Source organism: Rhyacophila brunnea, unplaced genomic scaffold (genome assembly GCF_057557595.1).
Source record: "Rhyacophila brunnea isolate RB1 unplaced genomic scaffold, BYU_Rbru_1.0 scaffold_3, whole genome shotgun sequence".
NCBI classification, from domain to species: Eukaryota; Metazoa; Arthropoda; class Insecta; order Trichoptera; family Rhyacophilidae; genus Rhyacophila; species Rhyacophila brunnea.
Window position 1 is genome coordinate 40,251,938 of NW_028232965.1, and position 13,806 is coordinate 40,265,743.

Below are 13,806 nucleotides of genomic sequence, written 5' to 3' on the forward strand. Positions count from 1 at the left end.
AAAACCATACATATCCACGAAATGTTATTGTAACAAAATTGAAAAAAAACTAATTTAAGGTATAGTAATGATATAATGATTAATAAAAAAACATGTAATTACATCGAAATTTTGAAAAGAAAAAATATCAAATAAACATATTATTTTGCAAACATCGATAAGCATTTCATGTAACAATTACTAGTGTTAATCGTTGTAATTAAGTAAGATGCCCGTAGCTAAATTGGAAAACCATACTGGCGCGAATCCAGCAGATGTTCAAGTCCCGTCGGATGTCGTATTTTTTCCACAAAAGGATTTTTTCTAGTGTGTATATGCACGAGATGTTTTCAAATTATGTATGTTCAATATATTATAGAATGCTACATTCTCAAATCACGTGTCTTATTCGTTGAAGAAATGAAGTAGTTAATTAGAAATAAAATATTATGGAGGATATTTATATTTGAAAAATGACTTCAAATGGCTTTGATGGTATGCATTTAAAACCAATATGAAATATAAATAACTATGTTTATAGACCTACAAACTTATCTAAACAATGGATGAAAGAAAAAATGGGGGGGAGTCACTGTCGAAAACTACTCAATCAAGACACGCAACTGGACAGAATCTGACATTCGAATGACGTTTTCAAAATGGCGTCCATATGATAGTTCGTAGTTCCATTTTTGACCGTTCTTCGGATACGTTTGTAGGATTGTACTTTGGTTTTGAAACTTAACAGTGATAAATAAATATTCTTAGTTGCGCTGTTGGTTGGCTGTTTCAAAATTTGGCTGTGATTGACCATTACGGATTTAGTAATATTTTGAAACTCAAGGCTGGGTGGATTTAACGCGATTTTTAATCTACGACTATTTTTTCAAACGCTATATTATAATCATATAATTGAAAATATATTTTTTTGAAATTTAATTTATATTGCTCAATCTGGACAGTGAAAGGATGTGAGGTTTGAGTCCCGCTTGGTTGACCTTTTTATGTTTTCTTCTAGTATGTGTGTTTTCTGAAAAGGTTTATGAAAAAATATATAATTTATCTCAAAAAATTATGGTGTTGAGATTTGGATTTCATTCTCAATTACATACTCAATGATTCAACTTAAATGAGTGTGGTGTAGGTCTAAAGATGAAATTAATTATTTAACATGTTCAATAAGCAAAATAAAATAACTAAACGGTGATATGGATACTTTTATAAAATTATTAGTGCTTACCTAGGCATTATGAAAATCAGACAAGAAGCTACAATTAATTGCAATTTAGTTATATAACTTATGCGGAAGCATCTTCCGTCATTCATTTTTTTTTATAATGCTGATTAATTATTATTATCTGTAATCTTTTCGAATTAGTCATGGGAAAATATATTGTTTTTAAATTAAAGTTTAAACATGTAGGTAGTGTTTTGGCTCAGTCCTTGATAGCACATTGTGATTTCAATAACAATTCAAAACTAGTAGGTGTAAGAATGCATAAAGTATACTCCATAATAATTATTGTATATTTTTTTAATTAATTATGGTCTATAATTATTATTATATCTGTAAGTATACATATGCATTTTATAAAAGATGACTTATTTCTTAAATATAAAGATTTTGCGTTTAAATTCATTTTTTTTGTTATTCAGTACATACCTACATATGCTGTCACATCTGTCATATAATATACAAATATTATATACTAATATTTATTGTAGTATCTAGCAATTTTTTTGATGGAATTCGAAGCACCTTAGATATCGTAGTTATAAGGTATTATCCACAATGATACTTCGACTGGATACCCAGCAAATAAAGGATGTATGTTTTAATCCCATTTAGTCCAAGATTTTGTTCTAGGGTGCTTGGCACTTTTCAAAATAATAGATATTGAATAAAAATAAAGGTACTTATATCAGTTTTTTGTTTAATATTTATTATTTCAAATCACTGCAAAGCAAATTATGTATCATAGGTAATCGACTATGAACTTTAGCCGCCTTGCTTGGAGGTTTCTTGACTGTTTTTTTACGAGCGATTGTTGTTATCTACTCGATCAACAAATTTTGATCCATGCTCTGTATCAACCACATATTGAGAAAAATGGGAAGTTTTCGTTTGGTAAATCCGTATATTTTTCACTAATCTATAATAGGCGAATTTTACCGCTGTTTACTATCTAGGTATCTTTATAACTTTGAAGTATGTTATTAAGCTAGTAACCTCTGTCACTAATGTTGTAATAGGCAGGCACCTGCACTTTTCGCCATTGCATTTAAAGTGATTGATCGAGCATAAAATTTTCTATTATTTAACAATAATCACGTGTCATTGATCTGATAAATTGCTGACCAGTCATTATATCACTTTCTCCCATCGCCGATACACCACAACGCCACCGGATTGTGTTAGGTATGGGTGAAGTTATAATAGTGAAATTATAACGATCAGTAATTCTTTTTAACAACGTGCTCATAAGCAAGACACCTTCCTGGTGGGGTCGGGTGTTATGTTATTGTTTTTTTTTCACTCTTCGGGAAACTCGGCAGTAGTAGGAAATTGCCTCGCCCAATATTGCCGCGTAGAAATTATTTCGTTTTGCTCACTTGCGTTCGGCCCATAGCGATGTGTGGATTTTTTTTTACTATCACACGTTTAATAATTATTATCATTGATTGATTACATATTGATTGAATTAAAACTTACGCAATGTGTATCCCATTGATTAAATAGTGCGTTTGTTGATAGTTTGTATACAAATGATTAAGTTGGTAATACAAAAAGTTATTTTCAATTTATGTGTTTATTATTTCTGGTTGAATTATGTAAGTATAAAATAATAAATCTAATTGACATTAACCATTAAGGTAGGTGCATTTATGATTTATATAATTAATAAATACGAACTTAATAAAAATATATTATCAATCATTTATTAAAACAATAAGTATTATTTATTTTTAGCTAGGTATTCATCATAATTATTACGTTTATGTTTCGAAAAATCTTCAATTAAACTGTTCATTTATTTTCAAGAATATAACATGTCATTTATCCGTTAAGCTTGATTATTATAATAAAAAAAATATTTACTTTATAATTTAAATCACCATTGTTTTCTTCTAAATGAAATATATGAGCCATCACAGCCTAAAGGTTATAATTTATTTTATTTATTATTTCAATAGGAATGTTTATTAGTCATTTCCCCAATTCATTACGTACATATTTGTAGTAGATAAATACGTCATATTTAATAACTAATATGGATTTTTTTACTGATAAGCAAACAAGAGGTAAATTTAATTTGATTTATTTTTTAAATAATAAAAACATAAATTGTCAAGTAAACTAACATATTTAGGTGTTTCATATTTCTTAAATAAACAATTATCGAGAGATAACTCTCAAAATATATATAAAAAAAAACTATATTATGTAGAAAATCGATAATCAATATAATTAAATATGTCCCTTACCCTCTGTTTTAATTGACAACTCAAGTCAGAAAACACTCAATCCATGCTTTATTCTTGATATTATTAGATAACACTTGATTAATATCGGTTTCTATTTGTAGGCGCATCAAGCTCATCATCCGGTCTTGGCGAAAGTTTCTACCTTCACAATCCTCAAGAGCTGATATATAACAGGGTGAAGGACCTCTTCGAAGGCAAGGCATCTCCAGCACCACTTCGCAGCATCACCGACGAAAGGGACAAGTTGCGGAAGCACAACGACGGAATGACAGGTGAAATATATTACGTTCACCTTATGGATATGTTAAATACTTACCTATTTAAATAAAAGCATATAAGTAAATTACCGTGTTTGGTTCTAAGAGGAGCATATGGGTCTCCACATAGTGGATGTATTACCTAACTGATTTGATTACGAGAAATATATGTTAGCCATTTACTCATCTCATTTGGTCCATACTCTGAGTTAGACAAACATGGCACATTCCTACTTGAATGATACATCTTAAAAGATTGATTGTTAAAGAATTAGATTTTTTTACATTCAAAGAGTGGAAAGGTTAAACTAAGAAATTTACAACAATACTTGTATACGTATTTATGTAGAGTGAGAGTGAGTTAGTATAAATGCAACATGCGTAACTTTCGGATAGTTAAACAGTTTTATAAAAAATTTTAAACGACTTCATTTGGTCAATTAAATATATTTAAATAATAATAATACAATATATTTAATTGTTAGTGTCATAAAATATATTGCTGTGATTTTATTTTTTCGTTTACAGAAAACTATACTAATGAAAAATTACAGTTTTACACTTGCCTATTAAATTCACCACATACCACAAATAAATATTTATGTTTACTGGGTAAACTGACTAACATTAAGTATTTTAAAATATTAATAGAGAAAACTTTCTCTGATATAGGTAAAATCTATACATATTTTATAATAACAAAAAGTGTATACAGAATCAAATTTGTATAATTAATAATTCCATTGTCAACATTATACGTAATATGGTAATATTATATCATCATATAATAAAACAAATATATAAAAAAAATATAAATATTCCTATCGTATAGGTACCCACGTATTCCACAAAAATTTATTGAATTGTATTATCTCTTCTTCCAGTCAAAGCAGAAGTCCATTCGTCGAGTTCTGGGGCAGGATCGGATGGAAACCTCTCATCTTCAGATGGCTCTGACGTGCGAGACCATCGAGATATTCGGGATCTTCGTGAGCATGATTACGAGGACATCTGCCCACCGGGAAGAGCAGAAGATGCGAGATCCATATACATCAGAAGTGCTAAACGTGCAGAAAATGAAGCTTCACTAAGGTATAGTACGAAAACTGATTTATAATAATTATAATGAATGTCAGAAAAAATATATAACATATTAAAATCATTCACCATTTTAGGGAAAATTAAATAAAATATAATGAATAGGATTTTTTCATTTGTAATTAATTATATTTAGAAAAGACGACATGTTATTTGAATATTAAGATTTAATCCCTGAGAGTTCCCTGATTACGTTGTATTTTTTATGTTGATTTAACCATGTTGGCGGCTCATTTAGTCAAAAAAAATCGATTCTTGGTGGTTATTAGTTACCACTAGTATAATAATATGTAGTTTTTGTCATTCTGAATTACCTACACTTTATTTTTGTTAAGTATATTATTTTGATCAATATAAGAATTTTCATTCCGAAATTTTATTCTACCGTATGTAGATATTATATAATATTATTATAGATGTATTAAAAACTAATATATTTTTTTATAATATAAGATAAAACTGGAATTATAAATGTGAGATATAATAAGTTTTTTCGTGATGTTCAACTACATTTCATCCTACGTTTATTGTACAGATTATACGTGGCAATTTTATTAAATAAAACTATAATATTTATTATGTAACGTGCGCCCTCGGTAGCCGAATTGCAAAATGTCTACTTTCGAAGATATAGTTTATGGTTCGAATCCTGTATCTACATTCTAGCTTGTCTGCTGAGAAAGTTTATCGCAAAACAGTTAATATATTATAGATTTAATAAAAACAATTAAATAAAGTACAATATTAGAGTTGGAAATATTATTTATACGTACCTAAGTATTATTTTTTTCGATGCAATCAAATATTCGCGAAATATATTTAAAAAATGTGTGTGTTGTATTATTATTATTGATCTTTCTTGTAAATATTTTTGAGTGCGTTCTATGAATCACAAATCATTTTCATGTTGTTTATTCAGAAAATCACGAGAAGACAAAAATGCTGACGACAAAATGAAGAACAACAAACGAATTGTCCATGACGCGTCAGCAGAATCGGGAGTATCAAGCGCCTCGGATGGGGGAAGTTCTTGTGAAGAGGGTGGGGGCGGGAGAGGTGTGGGTGGAGGACCTCCGCCACCCCCACCACCGCCCGCCCTTCCCATTCACCTTGCACACCACCCAGCTTTCCACGTCCCAGAAGACAGGAATCATGGTGAGTCAAGAAACGATTTGTAACCATTTCTTATATTCCGGATTTTACACATTTAGTCGCATTTTACTAATTTGTCTGACAATGAGTGATCACGAAGATTTCTTTATTTTATATTGTCACTCATATTGAAAGTTTTTTCAGCTACTTAGTATAACCCATAGTGTTGCAACTGAACATTGCCGACTCAAGTAGAAAGCCGATACATTCACAACGACTGGTCTTACTTTTTCCGCCCCTCGCGTGCCATTGTTCTATAGAGTGCTCATTCTGACGCGTCTGTCGTATTCACACAGGGAATGGTTTGATTTGGATAGATGAGTTACATGCTAAATAATACACTAGCATTAACACACCTTCTACTAACGTAATGCATAGATCAATGCTACATATTTTTTGGAAATCGATATTACCACCGGTTTTTGTGTGAAGGACTAGTCTGACTTTGACAGCTGAAGAATAACAGGAATGTATATTATTTATTAATAAAACTGATAGTTATATTTGATGTGAGAATTTTTTTATTTCAATTTGAAACGAGAAAGGGCGAATCACTATGTCGAGCAATCTGGGATCTGATTTTGACAGCTAAAAAGTGGACCACTCGTTGTTTGTGCAAAGAGTTATGTTCAGGCTTTATTAATCTAAAGATGGCGATGAACTGAAGCATTTTTGGTGATAACCTAACCAAGACACTTTATTTGGATTTAATTTATTTATTTACATGTATACGTTTTAAATATTATTTGTTAAGCTCATAATATGACATGATTTTTTTTAATAGTAGTTTCAAGTAAAAGTAAGTTCACACCTATTGCATTAGAAACATTACGATAACTTTGATAATTTATTTGAGTACATTAATAAACGGTGTGCTAAAAAATATAGAACATGATTTATGAGGTAAGGAAGTATAACGAAAACTTTTCAATTCACTTAAAATTTATTATTTATTTATGTTCATGTTTATGAGCGAACTGTATAAATAAATTATAAGTGTAAAATATTTACGGCGTGTTTTAAAAAATATTCATAAAAAAATATAAGGAAGTACACCGAGTCAGCTAAATAAGCGCCATTTTAAGGGTTTATAAAACAATATCTACGTAAAATAAAATGATGTCCGATGGAATGATTGAATATAATATATTATTGCTCACTCAATTGGCACTTGTGAGGATAAAATAAGTTATACATCCATTTTCATTTAGTTATCAGAGATACACAGATTATCGCCAGCAATAATGGCAGAGTTCTCATTTATACATTTTATAATTCTGAAAAATACATAATAAAATTTAAATCTGTTTTGGCTATCATATCACCAGTGTAATATAAGGTGAAGCAAGAAAAAATTTTGAATAAATCCACCAATAGTATCCATACAGCCTCAGTAAAGAAGTCTAATTTAATTTGTTTAACTTTCAACTGATATGGAATCCAAAAAAATTGAACTACTCTCAAATCTGCTTTATACTTAATAAATTATAAATGTGATTTAATATTATCATATCTGAAAAATACCCTGAAAATACGTAATAAAACCCCTGACAACTATAGAGTTTCGTTATAAATTTAATAGTCTCATAATAACATAATCGACCACCACCCCGATGATTTTGTGTTATTCCTTTATCAATTATTGGTTGCAGGACTTGATAGATATTCTTTTATCATTTCTTATGATTTTCCCAAAATATATCTATCATTGCATTATGGTAATTTTATTGATTAATTATTAATGATCATACATATGATCGATATTATTTTTTGTTAAATATTACAGCATTACGAATATTTAGATATTATATCGAAGTATATACAAATGTGAACTTTTAATTTAACAAACTAAATTAATTTGTTATATTAATGTTATTAAGTTATCACTTTTTTGTTAATTCATTCAAAGTAATTGAATTAAACAACTGTTTTAAACCAATAGGTAATCGCAGTATATAAATAAACTCAATATACTTCGTAAGAGATATGTCACTAGTCACTAGCAGTATACGGTGTTATAATTAATTATTATTAATGTTGTCTTCTACTCGCGAAAATATCCGTAATTCTTTGCCTACGTAATATACGATTGTATGAATGTGAGAGATCATAATATAGCGTGTGAAATAATTATCCCATTCCAATCACCCCATCCAAATCAATTGTAGTTTATTATCGACATTTTCATTGTGTGATAAATATTGATAGAAATGCTTTCTTTTTCGAACTCAATATTTAAATTGTTTATGAAAAAATCTAACGCAGGAGTGTAAATCGCCTACTAAACTGTATGTATTTTGTCTCAGATACATGAAAAAATCTCCACAAATTACTTCACAAATAAAAAAATATATATTTTGGCACATGTATAAATAATTTTGTTATAAATATTTGATTTTTAATGCATCATGAGGTGGGTTTCAAACACTGGTATCCTAAGGGGGGACATACTCAGCGTACGTCAAAATGGAACTTTTATGCTATTTTCAAAGCATGATACTGAACATTCCGATAATCTATTTACATAATTTTGAAGCCTTATTATCTTTTATATTTATTTTAAACATTTGATGACTGCATAAAGTATTTTTATTACATAAAATAGTATTATTTTAAACCTCTCGTTCTAATGTTTTAGAATATAGTCATATTTCAGTACGTCCATGTGAAGTGGTGTTAAGATTTTTTTATATTTATTAATTTATAAAACCATTAGTAAAATTTATGTCGACATTATTGTAGTTAAATATTTACAATAAAAAAATATATTGATAATCGCTATGATCCCAAATTTGACAAGAATTGGACATTTTATTATTCAAAAAATGGGCAATATTTATACATTTAAAAATAATTTTAATGATACTGATTATAAGCTATGTTTTTGACCATTCAAATGTGATAAACATTCTACGAATAATGTTTGCTTTATAATAATTATTGACCTAATAATAAGGTAATATTTTTTTGAAATACGCCATTTCTATTGGCATTTCCCAGTGGCTAAGCTACAACATACGGCCGTAGCCATAAATTGACAAACGATAAATGAAGTAGGGAGTAAGATCATGGTAACACGCGTGTTTGAATATGTACCGTTTAAAAAAAATCGGTTAGGTTTCTATTTTCTCCTCTTATATTGACCAAAACATTTACTACCAACGTACTCGTATTTTGTTGGCAAATTGTACGAATATTTGAAGAAATATGTACGTATTATTCGTGAAAACATAATATATTGTGTGTTTTAAAATAATCATATTTTACTGATTCAGTTATATTCCAATAAATATATAAGCATATATTATGTTTAACTATACACAGGCCATGAAGCCCAATAACAGTAGTGTAGTGAAACAGCAGTGCCATAGTAGAGGTGAAACGATCTTATCCCCAGACCAAGAAGATCCCGTCTCTTTCTGTGAGAAAATATTTAAGTAGAGACAAATCATTTATCGTTATATTCTTTATAATGAGGTGACAACCGAAATAGTTATCGACAATTTTAAACAAATTTAAATCATATTTTTCATCATCATATTATGTTTTATAAATTAGATGTTTACTACGCAGAAACTGTTCTCGCTCTTCACTATTCAACAGTATTATTCATTCTCATATAGAATACTTTTATACCTTATACCTATATGTATCCACATTTTTATCGTACATATTATAATATTGATGAGAAATTTTACCTAATACAATCTTTAACGTATAATGGATCATTTAATAAATAATGTCATAATACATTTCTATACTTATGCTACCAGAATTTTACTACCAAGTGTATGATTATTAGAAATTACCGCCATTTTTCGACGGTTAAATATGAATGTAGAGATAAAATGTTAAGTATATTAAATTAGTATCGATACAAGGAAGTGATGTTAATGTACATACATACTTATTTTCCTAAATATGTACGGTGTTTCATAGCGGTTAGTATATTAAATTCATTTTCATTACATACAGTTCGTAAACTCTCCACACTGTCGTGTTACTTTCTCTTGTAGTTGTCGTAATAAATCAATATAATGGCTTTATTTTATTTAATTTAAATACAAAGTTGTTAAGTAGATAAGCTACCAGAAAACAGAATAAAGGCGGTCGAATGTGACATTTAATTTATTTTTATCGCAAACTGCTCTTCTTTAAATCGAAACAGATGGAAACTACTACCAAATAACTAAAAAAAACGTTTTTATTTTTAATAATTGATAGAAGTGGGAACATCCGCGTATTTAAATTAATTCCATTATAAAAACGGAAGCTTTCACGTTTGTGATTCAAGTGGTTAAATAAACTTTTATATTAAAATACAGTGAAAACATATAGTTTTCTTTGACCTTGTTTATTGAAATTAAATTAAATGTCCACATTGTTGTGTTGCAATGTTTTCAGCCTTTAAAGAAAATAGCAACATAGAATCAAATCAACTAATAAACCACTCACATCCGCGAAAACAATATGCAGATATTCACGCAATTTGACAGCTCCACTACACATGTATTAGTTTATTGTAAAGACCTATCTGACACAAGAAAAGGCAAGGTTTGTTTAGTTATTTAAATCCTTTGGTTTATCAAAGAGCGAATGTATCGGGACGAACGGACTACCTTCTAAACTGCCCTAATCGCCCTTCCGATTGGCCCCGATCGTGAAATGCCATTTTGGATCGCTTTCTAGAGTTTTGGCCAAAATATAATAATTTATATTTTGCATTTCCTTGAAGTGAATATGCATTAAACACGCGTGCCCATTAATACTATTTGTGGTTGCGTTTTTGAGTAGGTACCTATGTATAAACCTTTAAACCTCACGCATACATACCTTAGCGATTGGGTCCTATATTTAGTGTTATTTAGGGGTCTAGGACGATTTGACGCCGGACAACTGGACGCCACGCGATTCGAAAATAAATAGACGTTAGGTACTTATAGGTACTTTAAAAATATATTTAATATTATTATTTATATTTAAATTATTATATTATGATTTAATAGTTGGTGAGAATTTAAATATGCGGACGTAAATAATGATTTAATCGTGCATATGTTTAAGTTCCAACGAAAAAAGAGTTTTTTTTATTTTATATAAAGCCTTAGGCATTGTAATTCTCAATCCGAAATAAAAAAAAACATTATGTGAAGAGTAAAATTAATTAATACTACTAAGTAGTAGATAGAAACTGATTAAAATTCCTCGTCTACGTTCTGTATACGTGTCTACGACAGGGCGGCATCCAATTGTCCTGGCATCCAGTTGTCCCATTCCCTTATTAAGTGGGTGCGCGCGGTAATAAGAGAAAAATAATAAAAAAGATTAATATAATTTTAACAGAATTAAGGAAGGAAAAAACGAAATTGTCTTAAAAGGGTTTAAATAGTAAATTATATTTTACACATCACTATTTTATGACGTCGCAATTTTTCTGAATATTTTGCAAAATAGTATGAGGACGGATGGTGCATGAGATTTCATAGTTTGGTCAATTCCAGAGGATGTAATCAGCATCCTGTTATAGAGATGAAAACTAGGTAGGTAGTTATTGCAATAATTACACGTCATTATGATAGGTAAAATATTATTTTATCACAATATAAACTATTTCAAAATTAAATTAAATTTATTCGCTTTGAGTGTTCTATTAAAGCTTGTAATTTATTTTGAATTTATACGAATAATATCTTAAATGCAATTTCATAACGTGGACTATTTTAGCCGCAAAGTAATTTACATGCTAATTCTGCTTTAGATTGTCTTTGAATTTGAATTTACGATAGTTTCATTACATTTAATTATTAAATGCAGATGATTTTTTTTTTAATTTTAAGTTTATTCTATTTAAAAGATTGACTCAGCATAGAAATCAATTTTGAATTGATTATTTTCTATTCACCGATGGTACCTAATTAATTGTATTATTATCGATTTCTCTGTGATTCTATTCATTGTGATGATAAAAAATACTATTTGCAAAAAAATGTTTTTATGCACATAAGAAAGTGAAAATGACTCAATGCTTTTTTTTAAATAAAAACAATGTGCTTTTCAAATTGGTCAAAGTCATCGTAATTGCATTGATTTTTGTTATTATTTTAAAACGTTTATATTCTATAATGTTTGTATAATGTACCTAAGTATTGGTTTACACAGTTACCTATATAAATAAACTACCGCGATAGAAACTTCGATAGAATTTCAGAATATTTACGTTAAAAATTTTATATAAATAATTTATTATTATGTCACTTAAATAAAATACAATAAATCAACACTAAACTGGGTGAATTTTGTATTGTCTTGTCGTCTGAAATATTACATGATCATTTTGGAACTAATTTTAAGTACATATTCAAGTATTATTGAGCAATTATGTAAGTATACTTGCGTGCTGTCCAACAAAGCCGGGAATCAAACTTAATAGATACGACATTATATTGGCACCCACCAGTGGCAAAGGAAAAAAAATATGCTAACGCAATTTGACAGTTACTGTAATCAACGTGTTATGTTATAATATATTATATATATCTCCACAGAATGTAATGCTATGTAACACGCGGAAATTTATGTTGGTTTAACATGAAGATTTTTGAATAATCTTTATATATCCAACATACCTATATAATATACCCACTAGAAAAAACTTTTTTTAAATATGACACCCGACGGGACTTGAACCTCTAACCTTTGGATGCTTTTCCAATTAAGCTACCAAGATCCTATTTACTTACCACGAATTTAACTAGTATTTCTTACATGAAATGCTTATCGAACCAACCCATTGTGTTTTATATACCTACACTACTGAATCTTTCTTGTTTTTTTCTAAATGCTTTGTATGTTCATATAGATATACATATTATTTACAATAATAAAATTATAGACCAATAATTTCATACTAATTAAGATTTCGCTACATTAGCACGTTGTATTTTCATTGTTAACTGATCGGCTATACGGTAATCGCACTATTTGTGTAAATTCTACTGTATTGTGTTTAATGACATTCATGGTCAAGATAGACTCACATGGTGCCCGAGCGGCATACGCGACGGCGTATAATGTCGTCGGTCACAGGTTCGAATCCTGGGTCTGGCAAATATACATAGTTTTTCAAATTGCGTTTGGAGTCAGAGTATGGACCTAATAGGTTGAGAAAGTGGCTATCATACATTTCTCTTAAAACAAAAATATGTCAATACAGATCTCCACTCTGTGAAGGCTCATATTATGATCCTTTTAAGATCGGACATGGCCAACAAAAGTTTTTGGTTAAGTAAGTAAGAAAAAGCTGTCGATTTCCATGTCTTTTGGAACGGAATCAGTTAAATTGGGCCGAATAAATATAAACAATGGACAGTGCGAATATATTTCTCTAGATTCCTCTAGATATCGAGAGATAAATAAACCAAACTAGAGTCATCGAGGAAAAACTCTCGAATATCGAAAAACTAAAATATAAACGGAAAAAAATCGAGAAATTACAAGCAATAATTTTACAGTTTAGAGTACTAAAACTGCCTAAATAGGTTTTATAATAGAAACTTCATTCGGTATTATCATTATTATTATTATTATGCAACAAATTGCATTTTAATTATTTTCGTAAATCACTAGACTTGACAATTTAATAGTTGCTACTTTCTTTTTAAAAATCTCAATTTACAATATCATTATTTTTAAACACTTGAGTAACCAACACCTCTATGCAATAATTAAATCGGAATCACTTCTTTTGTCTGAGTCGGTACTAAGCCGAGATATTCAAATACGTAACGTATTACTAACTAACTATGTGACTGATAGCCTTTCTGGTTAACGAGAA

General features: G+C 29.2%; 1 protein-coding gene across 1 annotated transcript in view; it reads left to right on the plus strand.

The window, feature by feature from the left end:
• The window catches only part of LOC147068359 (uncharacterized), a 61,891-nt gene that overhangs the window by 22,706 nt on the left and 25,379 nt on the right, over positions 1-13,806 (plus strand). The window contains exon 4 of the mRNA XM_085952974.1: positions 3,567-3,737. Within this exon, the coding sequence (XP_085809100.1) occupies positions 3,567-3,737 (171 nt within the window). The remainder of the gene's footprint in view (positions 1-3,566; positions 3,738-13,806) is intronic.